A 19,704-nucleotide genomic window follows, 5' to 3' on the forward strand; every position below is an offset into this window, starting at 1 on the left:
GTGAATTAACTTCAGAAGTTACAAACATCAGGCTTTGGTAGTGTGATAAGATCCATCCACCTTCTGGGGCCACGCACCCTCCTTACCTTCCTCGGCCACGACAGTCAGAGTCACCACGTTGCCCGCGTCCTTGATCAGCTGCACTATGCTGTCGTGCGAGAGCTCAACGATGGATTGACCATTCACCGCCGAGATGCGGTCTCCCACTTTCAGCTTCCCGCACTGGTCAGCTGGGCTCCCATCTATAACTCGCCCGATCTTGTGAGGAATCACTAGGAAATCAAGAACAAACATGGCAACACGATTAATATTCATGTCAGATAAGCATCACCCAGACCCAGAATTGCCAGAGTCATCCCAGAGACCGCTCCTGCTCCCAAGGGCAGCACTGCTGGCACAAGAAAAGCCAGAAGAAACCTCCGCTCAGCAGAGTGAATGGAAACGCCAGCCCCTGGCCGCACGGCCTTGTCACGTACAAGTTGTGCCTAAAGGAAAACACAGCAAAGAAACGGGTCAGATCTGCAAAGGGATGAGTAAGACCACGTGTCCCAGGAGCGCTCTGAAACGGTTTGTTTTGCAGCTCATAATCTATTGTTTTCCATTTCACGCAGAGACCCTGGAGCACTGCGTGGACTCAGAGAGTGTTACGCACAATCCAGTTTAATAGAAATCTGGATGCACGGGTTGTCTCTTCCTCCTTGCAAACAAAAATTAAGCCTTAAATACACTTCAAAAGGAACTCAAACTTCTCCTGCCAGAGACTAGCTTGGTTACTAAGCACTGGTGAGCATCTCGGCATACTCAAGCAGCACAGCAAGGTGTGCTAGCTCAGCTCTGCACAGACCTGTTCCCTGTTCCTGCTGAGATGAACTTGCACCTGAAATAATTGTCTTGAATTTTAGCTAGCTCCCCTGGCATGGTTTCCTCAGTTCATCCCACAGGGACACGCTGCTCTGGATACAGACTCCTCTAGAGGCCAAAGCAACAGGGCCAGAAAAAGACAGAACAGGGAAAAGAAGGAATTTTACAAGAAGTAGAAGGAAAAAAGACTGCTTTTAGTTACTTTCCCAGAGGTGAACAGAGATACAGGAATAAGCAGGACTAAAAAGACACAAGGAGGGAGGGATGTTCCACTCCAGCACAGCGTTTCCTCCGGTGAAGAGCACCATGGCTCCCGCGCTCTCCCCGCCGAGACCCATGACGGTGCTCGGGGAGAGATTTGGTTTCTGGTTTGCTGACCCAACGTCAGCACTGCAGATGGCACTCGGCAGCCAGTGAGAAGCCGCTGTGACGGGAGGAGCCTACCAAAACCCGGGGCAAAAGAGCGGCTCCTTGAGCTGCTTGCATGCCGCCGTGGCCCTGACAGAGCAGATTCGCATTACATCAAAGCACATCAGTCAGCATGCTTTCCCAGGCGTCTAAAACAGCCTTTCATTCATCTGGATGCCCGAAAGCATAGCAAAATTGGCTCCTGACCTTCCCAAATCTCATCAGAGCTCTTCTGCGCAGGAACTGCTGCACAGCTCCTTTGTAACTCATTTCCAAACCTCTCCAGACTGTCCTCCACACCTTTCATAAACGCTCTTCCTGGCACTTCATGTGAAAGCCTGGTTGTATCTCCAAAGCCTGAAGTGGGTTTGATGGATACCTGTAGCTGCTGCTCTCCCAAACGTGCTTTTCTCTGAGGGATCGGAGAGGTGAGGAACATTATGCGCCTGCCAGGATTATCAGCTGGCTTTTCAAAACCATGACAGCAAATCTGAAACACTTTCACAGCATCATCAACTGCCCAAGATTAAAAAACCATCAAGAATTGTTTTAATGAGCTAGCATGTGCAGAAGTTACTGCAAAGGAACAGACAGTGATGCCTTCTAGCACTTACCCTGAGTTTAAATTTTAATTACACTTCCCTTAATAGACTGTTTTTTTAAGTATTATATAAACCTAAGAGCCAACTGTGAAGAGTAACACACTGCAGGGTTGCAGACTCAATTGCTGATTGCTTGCTTTAAAATATCCTGGCTTTAGAAGAACACTGTAGCTTCGTGATAAACTGTGGCACAGAAAAGTTCTGCACAGCACAGCCTGTGGATGCACCAGCGTCTCTTTTTTTCCTGTGCGTTACAAACAGCTGAGACCACAGGGCTTACCTTTTCAGCACTGCAATTGTTTTCATTTGGCTTCTACTTTCAGTTGCAATATCAAATAAACAGAGATTTGCAGCAGATTCTAAGACAAAAACATTGTCTGTAGTATGGTTATATTATAACAGAATACAAATATATTATAGAATAATTCTGTTTATCACATTTTTTCTTAATATCTGACTGACCAGACAACACACTGTCAGCCCACGGCCACTCTGACGCGGGACACGATCATGTGCGCAGCATCACACAGGGGAAGGTGACATCTCACCCTGCCGTTGCCACGGGAACGTGACAGCAGTGGGCAGCTCCGCGCGTGGACCACTGCCGCTGCGCCATCCCACCGCTCCAGCTGTGCCAGGCGCTTCCAGAGCGGCTGGCTCTAACGTTCCTGAAAAGGCATCGTCTGAGCCAAGACTGCATCGCACTCTAAATACACATCATATGAATTCAGCACAACGTTATTTAGAAACGGGGTTTTTTTGGGCTCCTGCTGGTTTCTTATTGTGCAGTAAAACGAAGTGGAAAAACAGAAGAAAATGTCTGAGGCTCAATAAAAAAAGAGATACACTTTCAGCTCATCGTTATGTTTCAGAAGGGTGATTTACACTAAGGAACTAAAGGAATCAAGTAAGGATTTCAGGAGTTATCTGTACCTTAATGTCAGTGCACTGAGTGAACTTTGTGGGTGAACACACTGAGCTGGGTTGCATTTTGAGGGCTGCCACAGACAACCCAAACCCGATGGCCAAAGGGGATGAACCTCAGGAGGATGATCCTACTCGCCACCTCGTGCAAAAACCGCTCAACAGTCTCAACCTGGCACTGCTGGGGAAGCAGCAGCCATCAGCACGGGGAGTACAAACACGCTCGATTACACCGAGCGGAACTGGTCCTGTGCAGGGCATCACGGATCTTCCCATTCACCGAGTTGGACTCCAGGGTTTCTTGCAAGCACCTTCTCTCACTCATCCCCATTTCTTTTTTATTTTTGCTTTTAACCTTGGTTATTTGGCTGTTTATCTTTACAGCTACGCCTGAAGCTGTGGCCATGTATCAGAACTGCAATACCAGAGCACACTACTTTTTCATTTTGATGATCTTTCTAGACAAACACCCCGACAGTAACAACTTCATCACTTTGTTCCAAGTGCTGCAGTCTCTACTTTCTCAGATCCCCAAAATAAGAAATACCTACCTGAGCAGGTAATATAAAGCCAAAGTTGAACCTATACTTCCATTAAAATGCCTATGAATTAAGGCAGTGTGAGAATCGACATCACCACCACAGCCTGACAACTATCCACGCCCTGAAGACTGTCCTGTGACAACTACACACTCCTGTGTACAGGCTGGTTGCGTGTGATACACGTCCCCCCCCTGCTCCTCACTTCTGTCACAGCTGGGTGAAAAAGAGCATAAACATGAAGCCAAACAGACCGAGCCTCAGCTGGTCGGGCTGTGAAACACTGTGAAAGACGACTGTATCTATGCGGAGTGCTGCGTAGGTACCACCGCCGCATCAAAGAAAGAGAAATCCCTGCAGAAGCCGCCAGAACACAGCACTTACCACCAGGAGGAGGTTTGTTCTTTGAGGTAAGGATGACAAAGCCAAATCCTTCGTTCTCCTTCCGCTGCAGACGGACATCATAGACCTCTGGGGACTGCAGGTTTGCAAACTCTACGCGATTCAGTCGAGGAGAGCCGTTTTGTGTCAAGACAGGCTGCGACTCCTCCTCCTCTGGTTGCTTTTCCCCTTGCAGGTAACAGACAAACAGCAAATAAGGAAAACCCAATACTGCTGTTTTACCAAGCAACTACACAAAACTGTACGCATCGCTATCAGTGCCAGCACGAGGAAACGCTGTCTGCCTGGGAAAGTAAGGTGTGAGTTTATTAACAGTACAATTTGGATCAAACAGAAATCAGATGCAGGATAAAGCATTCAGAGTCCTACACAGCTGTGCACAGTTGTGCAAGGAAAGCCCGCTGCACACCGGTTGCATAGCCGAACAGACTGGGCAGTGTGTGCACAGACTCTGTCAGTGATCTGATGCCTTTTTATAGTAAAAAAAGATCGTAGGTTTTCTGCATGCTACAAGTACAAGATCTACGGCAGAGATCCAGCTACAAACTACAACTATTGCTATCTTAAGGGAGGAACAACTGCTTACTTGGAACAATGGAACGTTTTTCAAGAGGCAGTTTGAAGACTGAAACCAGGTTTTCTTTCAGGAAACCTACAACATTTTGGTCCCCAAGTAGTCTATCTATGAGAAGGCATCTTAAAAGAAATTGAGAATTGATCTTAAAAATATTTTTTTCCTTTTTCTTGTCTATACTCAGAATTAACAGTTGACTAACGCAGTGGAAAAGCAATACTGGTTGCTAATTGGAACAGGGGACCACTACCAGTTCTCCTGAACCCCATCCCAGCTCTGTCAGTGACATGATCAGCATCATCGAGTCAAGGACAATAATCTTCTGTACACTGCCGCTCTGGACTCTGATCTAAAACTGCAGAACCACAAGATGCTGCCCCGAATCATTTCTGGTTTGAATGCACTTATTCTTGCTACACAGATGCCAGGAGACTGGAGAATACAGCATGTTGTACAGAAAAGACGTTGTGTTATTAATGCATAGCATTAGCGGCTCTTCTAATTAGTATCTGCAAAAAGCTTTGAAGAAAACACCACTGCCATCAATTTTCAGAGCCTTACCTGTCCAAGCAGTGCAAACGAGCAAGTACCAAAGCATCAGCGTATTAAATTGTGCTTTTTTTCCACTTGCTCAGAATTGTAGCTGACCCTCCTGAATCTCAGGCTGCTCAGCTCTAGTGCAATAACTGATGAGCTTCAGGGCAGCTTTAGTCGATCTGATTACAAAAATAAGCATTCCTTTAGCCAGATCTGTGTCCTGCAGTCCCCACTCTGGACAGACAGACACGTACCACCAAAGAAGATCTTCCTCCGGACTGTGAGCAGCACCTGACCGTTCCGTGCAGCACTGGTCATTAAGTCCAAAACTTGCTTGTGCGACTTCCCTTTAACAGGAACCCCATCGATACACATCAGCTCATCCGCAGCTCGAAGCCTGCCGTCTTTTTCTGCTGCTCCCAACGGGATTATGGCTCCAATGTAAATCTGCCAGCAGAGCAGAGCCAGGGGTTTGAACGGCAGAACTTGAACTCATCAGAACACGTAATGGTGGGGGGATGCAGGTGAATGCAGACAGGTGAGGGCTTTTGGGAAGGTATTTTTCAAGATTATCTGACTGTCCAATTCCAGTAGAAACACAGCCAGCTGTGAAACACTTTGCACAAGATGACTGAGTGGATACAATTTGGGGGCTCAAAGCATTCTGTAAATACGCAAAGTTTGGGGGAATTTTTAATTTCCATGAATTCTGGAAGCATCGCTATCTCTTGAGCGTATTTCTCAGTTTGTTAAAGAGCCCGATTTTTGACATAAGCATACACTGTGTACTTACTATGTATACATGATTTCTCAGAAATTATCGACACGAAAGCCATGTATTCCACTTTTTTTTTTTTTTTTTTTTTTTTTTTTACCAAGACTAGGCCAGAGTGTTTGCGGAAGAAGTAAAAGCTTTTGAAAGAACTCAACTTCACTGCTGAAAAGTAGACAGTTCCATGCTTGAAGTTTTTTCAGTGCACAGCTTTTGGTGATTAGATAATGAATTCAAACTGCTGCACTGCCCTTATCAATTTTGTCTACCCCCACATCATAAAGTGCTACTAAATGTAACACAGATAAGAACAAACACAATTTCATATGCTGGAATCACATTCCGGTTAAGTGAAAGATTAAGAATAATTATGGCCAGTAGTCGTTGAGGTTAAGCAATGGTGAGCAGATCATCTACACGTCATGACATTAGCTTGACACTTACCAACAGCTCTGGCTGTTATGGAAACAAAACACCACAAATGCTATAAAGTGCAACAGAAGTCAAATTCTTTGGTTTTGCTCTTCCTTTTCCTTAAATGCATGTTAGGGATTAAAAAAAAAAAAAACTAGCGCTGGATCGCAGCTGTGAATGGTGAAAGCCATATTGCTTAACTGCAATCAGAAAGCAGTCTATGAGTGTCTATTCCAAAAGTTTTTCCTCTTAACTGGATGGCTGAGAAACAGCCCCTGACATATGGTAACAAGTCTTAGCACTTCTTCCCAAAGGAAAAAAAAAAATTGCCTTTTTGGAAATAGAGGGCAGTCTCCTACAGTCTGCTCTGAGGAACAGACTAGCCAGGGTTTCCGCACCAGCATTTGCCCGTTGGCCTCCAACTCTGCTGCTCCTTGGCAATTACCTCTCACGCAGAGTCATCCAAGTCCAACTGCAACAGCTCAGCGGGCTGAGGCCAGGAAACACCACTACATGGATGACTCAAAATCCTAACTGAACTTTAGTCACTGACCAGGTTAAAGCAAACGAGGCTCTAACAAGTATTCTTCCTCCTGTGCAAACATCAGAGCCGCGTTCTGATGCCAGTTACAATGCAAAACGTCACCAATACGCATCTGCAGGAGGAAGCCAGTCTTAACAGGTTCCGTTTCAAGGCTTTCACAAAAATCTTGAGGTACCACGTTTTGCATTTTCTGAGATGAGAGGGAAAATCACAAGGCAAAAAAAGCCTGAAAGCATGCACTGGAAAGGCTGGGCTTGTCTCCTTGAGACGAATCGACTAGAAACCACACTGACTGACAGAACAAAATGCATTTTTGAAAAGTTGGTGGGAGAGGTGAGGGAAAAGTGGGACACAATCCAAAATCTTGCCTCATTTCACTGGGCCGCATTCAAAGCAATGGCCTGCGGGAGTTTTTGCAGGGTAAGCAGCACCTTCCTTCCACTCACCTGCTCCCCAGGATGCGCCAACGTGCACGGCACACTGAGCGTTACCAGGGCGTGTTTTGTGCCAAGGCCACCATCAGGATCAGGTGGAAATGGGCAAAGGCTGAGCACCGGCGCTGCCCTTTCGAGTGCTCCTGAGACACAGCAGCAACTACAGCAACATCTTCAGTATTATCAGCCTGGCAGAGAAAGCTGCTGCCAAAGACAAGCTCCAGATAGCCAAAAGGGCACGGGAGCCTTGCAGATTAAAGTCAGCCACGAAGAGGAAAAAATGAAAGGTAATCTGAAACAATTCTTGACCTTTAAAAGGCAGATACTGAATTGATCAATTTTGCCATCACTGAACTGTTTGGGATGAGAGGGAAATGAGGATGATGGAGCAGGAGTCATTCTAACAGTAACACTGTAAGATAACACGTAGGCAACCGTAAACTGTTTCACTTACGGGCTGGTCTGGTCCATCCCCTCCAAGCACCCGGAAACCAAAGCCTGACTCTTGTTTTCGCAGGAAAACGTCCAAATCTCTTGTGTTTGGAGCTAAGACAAAGCAACATTTCAAAACATGTAAGGAACTATCTTTGATTATCGAAAGATTATGTTTTTATGGTGCATTCTGACTCTTCTTAATGACAGAACACAGTAATCAGAAATACAGTAAATAATTCAAACAGTCAAATCTTCAGCGATGTTCTCTTTACAAAATGGAAAAATAAAGTTTCAGGAAAAGGCTGAAAAAAGGAAGGGACAGATCAATGAATGCCAAAGGAGAAATGACAGCTGCACTTGTACGGTGGACCAGGATAAAATCTGGTCTGCAAGACAACTCAAAACTAACTCCTATAAACTCGGAAATGGTCAGCTCTACTTCCGTTTCCTTCAGAGCTAGATCATCCTTGAGACCATTTCTATGATTATCTGTTTTATTATAAATATGGTTGAAGCATATTGTATCTTTTTTTTTCAAAAGGAGTTCCACAGGTTTCTAATTTCTGTATGAATTACACATTTCTTGAAATGTTTTACCTAGAGGAGGTTAAAAAACTCAAACTGAAAGTCACAGTAGTTTTACCATACATACGACAGAAAAAATTCCTTCATAATTGAGTACTTCCAAGTTGAAGTTGATATACTTACGCTTGTCCTCATACAGAGTCTTAGACTTCAAGTAGACTTCCGAAGGGTCTAGTTTAGGAGAGCCCGATCGTACAGCAGTGGGTGGGAACGGCATCGGCTGTGGGATGGGATCACCAACAGCTTCCAAACTACCCGAACTGTCCTGCTTGTCCTTCTGAAACAGACCCCACCCCACAAAATCCATACTAAATCAAAAGTGTAACTCAACTTGTGTACTTATGCTCGCAAAGACAATAAACATCATGCAGAGGTGAAACGCAGGGCTAATTTCCAATTGATCATGCACTAAAGTAACTCTAAATACTTTTTTCTGGGCTGAAACCCAACCTGGAAAGCTTGAACATGGTCATCTGCACGTGTCTGTGCACGTTAAACACAAACACAAGCAGAACAGACTTAGATATGCCCTTTTACCAAGAGTGGAAGAAAACTCCCCCAAGGGGTTTAGCAGTTTGACACTTCTTGTATGTTTATAAACACAAGAACTTGCCCTTTTTAACTGAATTATTTTGCCACGCTGCTTAATGCCACTGAACATCGAGTGCTCCACGGGAAGTTGCTACTGCATGTGTGCTAGAACGCGAGTCCCTGAGTCCAAAGTATTTTTAGCATGCCTGCACAGAGCGCACTGACATGGGAGCCACACTGACAGGGCTTGCATCCTCAAACTGCAGAGATTTATGCACCCATTTATTTAGCGTGGGCAGCTGTACGCTTGCAATGAACGGAATCTGCAAATCTTACTGAGTGCAGTCCATTTCAAGCGCACTAAATGTATGTGCTCACTTTATCCCACTGCTGGGATATGACTTCAATACTCAAACCACATGCCAAAGATAGAAAAAGCAGCTGCATCTACATCTTGGTAATGGGGTTTTCCTGAAATGCAATAATTTATTCTGTACAAGAAACATTTTTAAAAAAACAGCTCTGTTCACCGACTAGCCTAATACATAAAAGAAGCGCGCACGACAAAAAGATGCATTACTGTCAGCATTATCAAATCAGAGAGTATTTTATTAAGCCAAAGAATTCTTCACTGAGCTAATACATACTAAAGATACCCCAACAGATCACACTTCTAAGAATAACGAGTATCAAACTAGGAGTGTTCAGCTACATAAAGACTTCCTGAAAATACGGATTCAAAGATAAGCAAGCATTTTAAGAAGGGAGTACTAACCAGTCCATTAATTCTATGACAGGACTGAGAAGCATCGAAGTATTGTAAACTTCCTTTAGAAATCCCATTTCACTTTAATACAGGTAATTAGCAAGGAAAAAAAATAGATACTGTATTTTGTTTCCCTTTTAATGTGTATTCTGACAGCAGTTACTTAAGAGAATGAGTTTGTGGCAGCTAAGTAGACGTGGTTTCACTAAATCATGTTGCAGATTACCACAGGGACTAAAACCCAGAGAGGATGAGATTACCGAAGCAGGTCAGAGCGTGCACACAGATAGCAATTTCATACAGTGCAAAACTAGGAAATAACGATGGGACTTAAGTGGAAATGTCACATTTAAAATCCTGACAAATCAACACCACTAGACCTGTCATCATACAAGATCTTTGCTGCATTCTTGATTCCTCAGCAGTAAGAAGAGAGATCTCCATCACCTCCGTTAAACAACTCAAAAAACTCAAAGGAATCTTTTGCATTAAGTGGACTGTTTTTATAATTCTGTTTTGCAACCAAACCCCCCTGAATATTCTCCATCAGAAACAAATTTAAATACATCGCTAATACTTACCCCTTTGGAAGTTTTAGTAGGTGAGGGTGGACCTGAAGAAAATATAATGTAGAAAGCAATTTCAATAGTAGGTCACCAAAAGTTTAAACAGCATTAAAGCAATATAATCAGTTCCTCCTGGGTTGAAAATAGCAACTGCTTATTCATTCTTCTTTTAAACGGCAAAGTGAATGTTCAGTTGACCAAAACCATCACTTCAGAAAAGTCTCAAATTAGAATTGCTAGCTGTACAACAATGAAAAACATCTATTTCTCTTTTTGCTAGACTCCGGTCAACCAAATCACGCATCGGTTCATTGGATACAGAGACTTTGTGAAGTTGTCTAGAGGAATTTCACTTGCTACCAAAGAAATCTAATTACTTCTTTAGCAGATTAAGGAATAGTAGCATTGATACAAAAAAAAAGACCTGAAGATTTTCACAAACGTCGATGACTCTTTGAAGTGACGCTCTCAGGGCTACAATAAAAGCTTAAAGGGACACTAAGCAGCCACATGTTGCTTCATAATTCATTTAGCTCCTTCTGGCAAACGTACACTATCTACTAGTCAGCTTTTGGGGAGAAGATGCGTTCTGGTCTGTGACTGACAGTCAATGAAAGGGTATAAATATGCAAATGCAAAAATGAGAACTTTTCTGGTATTTCCAGTGATCTGCTCCACCTCACTGCTGATGTTTCTCCCTGTCTCCTGTAATCACCTGTCCATTGCAGCTACAGTTACTGGAATACATTTGGAGAGCCGCAGAAAACTCTATCCATCATACGCTTTGTATTATGCTACAGACCGCATTTTTGCTTTAGCACTCCCCAGACACTTGGAAGAAACAGTGCATAAACACAGCACAATAAAATTTTTGGAAAAAAAACCCCTAGTGACATGCTCTCATCCCAAATACTCAGGGGTATGAATTAAACTTGGAACATAACAGCTCAGAGACCTAATAAGCTGCTACTTAGCTGTCAAGACTGGACACGATTTAGATATCACACTAAAAAGGGACGTTTAAAAAGCATATAACCGTACATGACAACTGTAAATTTACGTATGTACCTCCTCTTAGGATAAGCAGCGGCACCTCTGCTCCTACTGGAAACTGCTTCAGTACCTCCACCACCTGCAGATGTGTCAAGCTCTGTACGTTCTGATGGCAGATCTCCTTGATTACGTCCCCTTTCTGAAGGCCTTGGCACCACTGACTGTCTAAAATCATTTTCACCTTCTGTCCTGTCGGACTGTCTGCAATGGCAAACCCAAAGCCTTTGGGACCTTTGACTAGAGGAATGGTGACCAGCTCTGGCTGAGAGCCTCCTGAAGATGCAAGAGAGATCCTCTGCTCAGCTGTATCCATGGAAGGGCCGTTCAGACGACCGTTGACCAACATAGGGCCCATTTTTCCATTCTGGTCCAACACAACCGTTCCTGCTATTAAATCTTGGCTGGTCACACAAACGTCTCCTTTGGTCACAGGCGGTCCGTTGATAATAGGTGTAGCTGTCACTATATCTACCACAGGGTCTTCGTTGTCGTCAGGAAGAGGATAGCCACGACACAAAGTCATGTTCACATACTGATTGACGGGAACTAGCTGAAACATCTGGACAACATCTGCATGGGTATGGCCAAGGACACAAGTTCCATTTATGTCTACAATGACATCACCTGTTACAAAACAAAGTTCAACAGTGTCAAAACCAGAAACGAAACCATCCAAACCTGTCCTGTGTTCTGAGACTCAGAACAAAAGCCTAACTGGAGAAAATCACTGTGCAGTCTTAAAACTAGTAAGGAATGGTGGCTGGGCTATTACCTCTGGGCTATCTGTTGCCAAAAAGCACAAAGGATTTCCTCTTTGCATTTATTCTATTTCATCTCAGAACACAGTGTGCTAAATATATAAAGTTTAATCTGCAGCAGATTTAAAATATGATACTGTACAGCCACAGGAGATGAAGCAGCGCGCGCACGCTACTGCAAGCAGATGTCTTCTACTTTAATTCATATTGTACGGCACCCTAAACTCTACCCAGAATAAATCGGATTTTTTTGGGGGGGGTCCTATGTTTATTTTAGGACTGGCTGAACTTGAGTTAGGATAGCGCCCACACACATTCCGTACTTCTACACTGTTGCCACACATGGCTAAGGGTGTATTTTCAAACTGAAGTGGACTTCAGATCCCAAAACTTCATTTCATAATTTGCATCATTTTCATTGTGAAACTTTGCATGTGCAATACAATATTCCCAGCAAGCAAATAGTCTTATCACGTAAACGCCTGGGCATCAGTAAAACAGTAACTCTCTTGTTACATGAGCTACAACAGGAATAGATACACATCTTTCCACTCAAACGTGTGTGTGCACAATGCAGTGCTGCGGGATCGCCTTCATTTTTACGGAGGAAGAAAATGAATCACATACAAACAAGTTCAAACAGCAGGTCAGCAACAAAACAGGAAACTGTTTCATTTTATAAGTAAATACTATTAAAGTATTGAAAGCACGAGCTCTTCTTACTCTTCTTCTCTGAAGAGTAACAGAGTTTATGTGATACGTAAAGAAGCATTTTGCCTTTTCTGGTATGTAAACCATGTTACAGCAAGCTTATAGGTAACTTAAACATATAACAACAATGAGAAAGTGTGCAATTCTTTATGGATTTCAGGTACTCTCATCCCTCGTTTCCTCACTTGTCCAGTTCATACAGCTTTGCTTGTTCATTCCTGCTGCAGTTTTTTTTTGCAATTTTAGTATTTGGTGTTGTTTTCCGGCAGCAACAAGGCAAAATACAGACCAGGACTCAAACACACTGTTTTTACTTTACGTACAGAGAGGGAACAAAAAAAACATTCTGTAAACAACCATGAAGCCAAAAGTCTCAGCTAAAGCAGAAGTACAGGAAAAGCAGATTTCTATCCAGAATAGCACTTCTTTTTCTTTTCAGCCACTGCTCTGCACAGAACTTTCACAAATCTGAGAACTATTTCATTTAGTGAGGTGTTCGTATTCGGAGTCATCCAACCTCCTGTGCTCAGAAGCTGTGTTCTCTAAAAGCACCACCACAGGAAACGGAAGTTTAGAGAAATAATACTTGACCTGGGGCAATTCTGCCATCTTGTGCAGCAGGTCCATCTTTTAGCACGTTCTTCACCTGGAGAAACTCATCAGGTCTGTCCCCCCCAATGATTGTGAAGCCAAATCCCATTGTACTTTTTTTCAGCGATGTCCGTATAAGCGCTCCTGTAAGCTGGGATGGATCTCTAGTAAACACAGACTTCTCTGGTCCTTTCAAATTATGGAATAAAGAGACATGAAGGCAGAAAACCAGAGTCAGTTTTGGTAAGTTTTTGTTTGTTTGTTTGTTAAGGTGTCATAAAAGTTAATGATTTGTTTGGTTAACATTGGTTAACCTCTGCAGAACTGTTATGGTGTAAAGCAAACAAGATACTGTTATACTCAGTTCACAGCTAAGTTAAGTGAAGGGGAAAGTTAAGAGTTTTTTCAAGACCGTAGTACAGATTACAACAGAGCTGGAACTAAACCTGCCAACTTTAATTCCCAGTTTTACACTTTAAACCTAGAATACTTAGCTTTAAGTAGATCAAAAGCATAAAAATTCAAGGTGGGGTTTTAGCTGCATCTTCCAGCTGGCTCTTCTAACCCTCCATATATTCAAAAGCTGCTTATGACAACCAGCTTCAGAACGAGCAAAATGATTTTAAAGCAGTCTTAGGGTCTCAGTTCAATTTTAACATTAAAAAAAAAAATCACTCAAAAAACCCTACAGATTTGGGAGGGCAACGCCACAACTGCCAGCAAAAAGACAAGGCTAATGCCTTGATGAATTCCAAAATTGGTTACTTGCGATGCATACTTGCAGATAAACTGACACACAATCTTCAGTGATACCTGATTTTGAAGGGCCAACATCAGTCTGTCCTAGCTGTTTTTTTCTTTTGGCTTCCAATACTGGATTCTCAAACTGAGTTTTCTGGTTAATATGACTGTAGGCATACAAAAGGTAGATCAGGATTTCAGCAGAAAGCATTCTGCCTATTTCACAGAAAAGACAACCACAAAAGATACATCTACAAATACTATTTTTTTATTATCTCAGATCAATGCTCTGGAAGAATGAATGATAAACTATCGTAATCAACACTGAAAGCATTTTTATTCTTTCACCAACTTGGTTTACTTTAAGAGCCGATACAATTTTACTTCCTGTTGTTATTAGGCACAGTGTACCTTCATTCCACTCTGCAAAAGACTGTAATAGTTTAGAACTGAGAAAACCTGCTTTTTCTCTTGACCCTACGTGTTGCTTCCATCTACCTATAATGTTCACAAACTCTGACACCACCTTTTTACTAGTAGATGCTAGAATAGTACAGCAGAGTGGGGAAAAAAACCACTCTGAAGAGTGGAAAAGCAGAATTTAAATAACTGTGTTGGCTTTGCAAAGTCAAACATGTTAGCTTGTTCTCTGAAGCTAACATTTTCAACTCTACTCATTTTCTTCTCCATGGTTAAAGAGAAAATTTTCTCTGACCTGAAGGAGACTCAGAAGAGCTCTTGCAGCAGTTTAGTAGTTATTTACTCGTCTCTTTGGAGACAGCAATGAGATAGAAGTTATTTTTGCTCTTTTACAGTTATCAGGTGCCACTCTTAAATCAAGTGACCTCATTTTTGTTAAAGCTAAGAAAAATGACATCAGCTCATTCCCATTAATAAATTACAATTTGCTTGCTACTTGCTTTCCCTCCCCAAAAGAAATATGCCCCAGTAGGTCTGAAAGGTCACACCATGGATCTGCCCATGTGCTGGTGCTTTGGAAACGTGTCCCTGGGTGCTCATTGCCCCTAGTACTGTTTCTACTGGATATGTTTCATACTTCAATTGCATTGCAACCTATACATACTGCATATGAGCACTTAGTTATAAATTGAGCAGAAAATAACAACATCAAATTAATAATTAGCACTTACTCAACATAGTATGTTCCGTATTGAGGGTCTTCTATTTTTTCCCATCCATAAGGAAGTTCTGCAATCAGAAAGAAAAAAATTCTCCATTACAGTGGCAAACTATCTGCAAATAGCAGAATTCTTAATGAAGGAACGAGAGGACAGATTACAGACTCATGAAAAATACCAGGAAAATACAGGTCCTTTTTTATCCCCTTCATTTGTTTGAGGCTGGTCCTTCTGATGAAAGGATATCAGCCTGTTCCAGGGAATTTGAAGCCCTATAACTCTCTTTGTTCCATTAGATGAGGAGACTCGTATTCAACAAACTCACACCACTTCGAACATATAATAAACTTAAAGACAAGATACAAACTAACCTATTTAGAGAGGAAGAACCTATAAAGGGGAAGAAAAATACATTATTTAAAATTAATCTAATTATAAATTATGAATGTGATTTGATAGTTGTCAACTTTTTAAACTGCACAATGTGAATATGGTCACACTGCTTCTGCCCCCAAATACACCACAAGAGAGAGCTATGAATGCCTCGCAGTATCACATCCCAACCTTGTAAAACTATGCATCTTCTTGTACTTTCCGTTTAAGACCACCTGGCAGAAATAATGCCACCTTTATTTATTCTCTCAACAATATCAGGATATTTCACTGTATTCCGACATTTCTGTTTTCAGTCAACCCAAGAAACCTTCAGTCAGAACTGTAAGATAGGCAAGAAGAGAGCCCCACCATGGCAGGCCATTTCGCCCTGACGTTTACAGGATAGCGAGACACCCCAAAACTAGCTAGCACGTGTTTGGGTCTGGTTGCATCAGATTCAGCGCAGCCTGGCAAGATGACAACGTGCAGTTCTGCACTGCTGCAGCCTGACGGCTCCTGCAGCCACGGCAAGCCAGCTGAGAGTGGCTCGGGCTTGGACATCCTTACATTAGGGGTCTAAAATAAAAAATTACCTGTTTGATATAGGTACTGAGAGTTACATGTGAAAAGCTCCTTTTTATGGCAAATTCAGAATCTGGAAAGATGGTGCCCAGCAGCAGATCATTACTGGCCAAAGGTGATAAGCAGTTAACACAGAGGTCCAATTATTCTAGCTTTACTGTTCTAGTTATCTTGACCATGGAGATTTAAATATTAGAATAATGGACACAGGCAGGTAGCTAGACATTTTAAGGATAAAACTGCTATGTAATCTTGTTTGAGGCTGCCCTAAGTTTGACGGCAACAGGAATTTTTCCTAGCATATGACAGCATGTAACCAATTATTAATACCAGCATCACTCCACAGGGTTTGACAAAAGACCCAGTGGGTCTATTCATTTAAATGTTGTTCACTTGGAGATCCAGCATCTCTCTGTTTAAAGTGCTCTTTTTATCCCGTGGTGAGCTGCACATATGTTTAATAAGCAGCAGTATGCGTCCATTGCTCCAGCTGGCTTCATTATGAATACATGATTGTTAGGCTGTGCAATTTAGGAAGACGATAGACTATTCTGAGTCTGCCTCAGCTTTTGCAACATGTCAGGCATTTGCTGAAGACAGAGCTATTTGGTACTCTTTTCTAGCTGACTAAATTACACGACTATGTAGGAACTGGTTACAGGAATTGTCTGCAGGCCAATCATGAATCTGACCTGAAAGTTTTGAAGCAACAGCATGAAGAGTTGGAGGGAGTCAGACTGTTGCCTCTACTTGTGCATTCAAATATTCTATCACATCACATGCAACAGGCGTCATTAGCAATAGGTATTATGCTGTATCTTCCTTATTATTCCTAGATTCTAATACTTATGGACCTTTTCCTCCTGCCATATTCCACCCACACAACAATTTCCAGTGAGATCGTCACCAATATATGCAATTTTCTCCTTAGCAAGGATAGTTACTGGAACAAAATATCTCATTCTCGTCTCAGGAATGCAGATAAACCCGTGATTCAGTCAGATTCTACTACTCCAGGGAAAACACACTATGGACTTTCCCAGTCTTATGTAAACTTGTATTGCCGAACCGAACTAAGGACGCTCAGCGCTACACTGCCTGCTCCAGCGTCACAAATATCAGGAAGAAGCTTCTACCACAGCAGTAATGAATTGTATCCAGCTGTGATAAACTCAGACCTTTATCAGGCACAGGAGACAAATGAATTCTGAACATCTCACCTCCATCTTCACAATCTTCAGGAGCTTTGGCTTTCTTACAGAGCCGCGGATCGAGCCACGTGGTTGTCTTGGTGTTATGGCTGTGGAGCAGAACACTTGCCATTAAAAGAAGAGAACTCCCTGAGACTGAAGAAACTTGGCTTTACTTTAAAAATTTACTACCGTGGGCAAACTGTAGCCTTTAGATAATATAGCCTTTATTTGTGCCTCAGTCACATCATGAAATGCTAAAAAGAAAAGACAACAGTGATGCTCAGAGGTACCAGCATACTGGAGACTCCCCAGGACAGATGTGAAATGTTAGAGGGACAAACACTCTCCCCTGCCCCCGAGAGCTCATGTGGGAATAGCAGCTGGTCCTACCTGAAAGGAAAAAATACTTTTAGCCTCCTCTTATGCTTAACTCTCAGTAAGGTTTCTGTTTCATTTCTGCCTTAGAATTCATTAATGAGGCTGTTTCACACGTGCACATATGAGCTGCTTTCCTATCCTGGACTTTAATCTGTGCTGTTTGTGTTTTTAAGCATGCATTCCCAGCCAAGGAACACAAAGAGGAAGAAAGAACAAACAAGCTCTCAGATTTCAGGGAAATTTGACGTAGTGAAGGCTTATACCTCACTTATCAATACCCGCCCAGCTTTGTATTTTGCAAGACACAAAACTCGTATTACAAACAAACTGACTTTGCAGGTGGAACCGGAAGGCTTTCTTGCGCGATGGCAATCGTAACAAGCACGCGACATAGATGACCATCGGTAAGGAACGTAACAGTAGGAATATATTAAATTTCATAGAGAAATAGAAGCAGTAAGAGCAGAAGAGAGGTGTAAGTGCAGCAGGCAGCTTCCTAGACTGCAGCCCGTCAGCACTTCTCTCCTCCAAAGAGCACAGCAAGCCCTCCACGGTGTCGGTCTACTCACTCAATGAAGTAGATCATGCCAGTGTCGGTGTAGGCCATCTCCCAGTTCTTGGGCAGCGGTTCCAGGGTTTCATCCCTCGACAAGTAATTTCTGAAGTCCATGGAGCTGCTTGTCTGGTTGTAGCTGGGAACAGGTTTCATCCAGTCAGGAGACTCCGAATGTTTTTCTTTGTTTTCTGCAGTTGTTGGGGGAAAGTGTTACTATTTGTCAGATGTTTATGTTGTTTCTCACAAAGAACCACCCTCTTAATCTGGCTAGGAGTGGATGTCAAACACGTCCCTGTATGTGATGTGCATTTTTCCACTTTTTTTTTGTAACTTTGAAAAGCTGACTCTGCTCGTCCCCTGCCAAACAGAATTAACCTTGTATTATGTGTCTGAGCCTACTCTGAAAAATCAACGCTGGCAGAAATCCAAGCTGACTACACTCTGTTGCCATTCCTATATAGAGAACAGTGTGTGCAATGCCATCAAAAAAAAACCCACCCCAAATCCTACTAATATTCCTCAAAGCACCAGAATAAAATATTGAAAAGACCCAAACTGCCAGTGAAAGAAACACCACCCTCCCGCAAGCCACAATAAGAAAAAGCTACCAAAAATCCCTGCAGAAAATGTTAAATGCAAGCCTCCACCCTTCAGTCCGGAGGTTATGCTCGGTATCCCCTGTCACACCACGATGTCCCTGACCTCACCTAACCACCAGCCCAGCCACCCGGCCACGGTGTTGCCAGCCCTGAAGCTTGCAAGACTAGATCAGGTCTGGCCGATGTAAGTCTGTCTTAAACACTCACACACAGGATCATCTGCAAATGCAATGTGACGGTTTCTCTCCGCCATCAGTTCTTCCCCCCCCAAGATGAGTCACCGTGACAGTGAAAGGAAAGGGGCATCCTGCCAATCTTCGCAAGGTCCCACTGGACACTGGTCCGACCTCAACGCACTCCGCTTTATTTCTCCCCACAAACTCCCCTTTAGGCAGTTTCAAGTTGTGCGATAGTTCCCTTAACCAAAATCATCTGAAAATTTTACAGCATGAGCTAGTGTTGCCCCTTAAATCAACTGTTTCGCTAAAATCTCCTGCATACAAATTCAGTAATCTCCTCAAAATTAAACAACAACATTTACAGGGTATGAAATATACTCTGCAAAGGATTCCGTTATTTGAAGAGTGGATAAGTTTTTCCTTCCCCCTCATGTAACTGGCTGATACCCAGCACTACATGTTCTCTACTGAGCAGTGCATTTTATGATGCAATTGCACATCTGGCTGGGAGAACAGCTGTTTCTTTTTAAAAGATAATTTCAAAATCGAGTAAAAACACCAGTGTGTATAGAAAACTGCCTTCGAACTTCACCAAACTAAGGAAGCGGTTCAAGCAAGCATGAACGTCTTTTGTACACTCCTCATCCATCCACACAACACTTCAGGGAATTTCTCCCCTTGTCAACCAACCTATCCCTCCGCTGCCATTAACTGCTTCCTTTTCCTCCTCTTCCTCCTCTTCCGGGAGAGAACTGTCCATCCTTTGCATTTTGCTGACGGACGTGGTTCTTTTCCTCTGCGATTCGGTATCAAAATCATTGTCGAAAAGGACTTGATCCACTGGATCAGGCTGAAAGGGGCTGGGCTCCGCTGGAGGCTTTGGAGTACCATAAAAATTACCTGACAATGAGACGGAAACCAAGATCGCTAAAGCTCTGATACTTGCTGAAAGTAC

The 19,704-nt window shown here is 42.9% G+C and overlaps 1 protein-coding gene across 4 annotated transcripts in view; it reads right to left on the minus strand.

Moving 5' to 3' along the window:
• MAGI3 (membrane associated guanylate kinase, WW and PDZ domain containing 3) overlaps positions 1 to 19,704 on the minus strand; it is a 72,323-nt gene that overhangs the window by 11,657 nt on the left and 40,962 nt on the right. For all 4 annotated transcript variants that reach the window (XM_075776111.1, XM_075776114.1, XM_075776110.1 and 1 more), the window contains exons 4-16: positions 19,440 to 19,649; positions 17,985 to 18,159; positions 17,065 to 17,144; positions 14,900 to 14,957; positions 13,821 to 13,915; positions 13,008 to 13,196; positions 10,963 to 11,571; positions 9,910 to 9,941; positions 8,155 to 8,308; positions 7,466 to 7,557; positions 5,102 to 5,294; positions 3,719 to 3,904; positions 87 to 272 (exon numbers count right to left, since the gene is read on the minus strand). In XM_075776111.1, coding sequence (XP_075632226.1) covers positions 87 to 272; positions 3,719 to 3,904; positions 5,102 to 5,294; positions 7,466 to 7,557; positions 8,155 to 8,308; positions 9,910 to 9,941; positions 10,963 to 11,571; positions 13,008 to 13,196; positions 13,821 to 13,915; positions 14,900 to 14,957; positions 17,065 to 17,144; positions 17,985 to 18,159; positions 19,440 to 19,649 — 2,259 coding nt within the window. The remainder of the gene's footprint in view (positions 1 to 86; positions 273 to 3,718; positions 3,905 to 5,101; positions 5,295 to 7,465; positions 7,558 to 8,154; positions 8,309 to 9,909; positions 9,942 to 10,962; positions 11,572 to 13,007; positions 13,197 to 13,820; positions 13,916 to 14,899; positions 14,958 to 17,064; positions 17,145 to 17,984; positions 18,160 to 19,439; positions 19,650 to 19,704) is intronic.

Source organism: Balearica regulorum, chromosome 25, assembly GCF_011004875.1.
Source record: "Balearica regulorum gibbericeps isolate bBalReg1 chromosome 25, bBalReg1.pri, whole genome shotgun sequence".
NCBI classification, from domain to species: Eukaryota; Metazoa; Chordata; class Aves; order Gruiformes; family Gruidae; genus Balearica; species Balearica regulorum.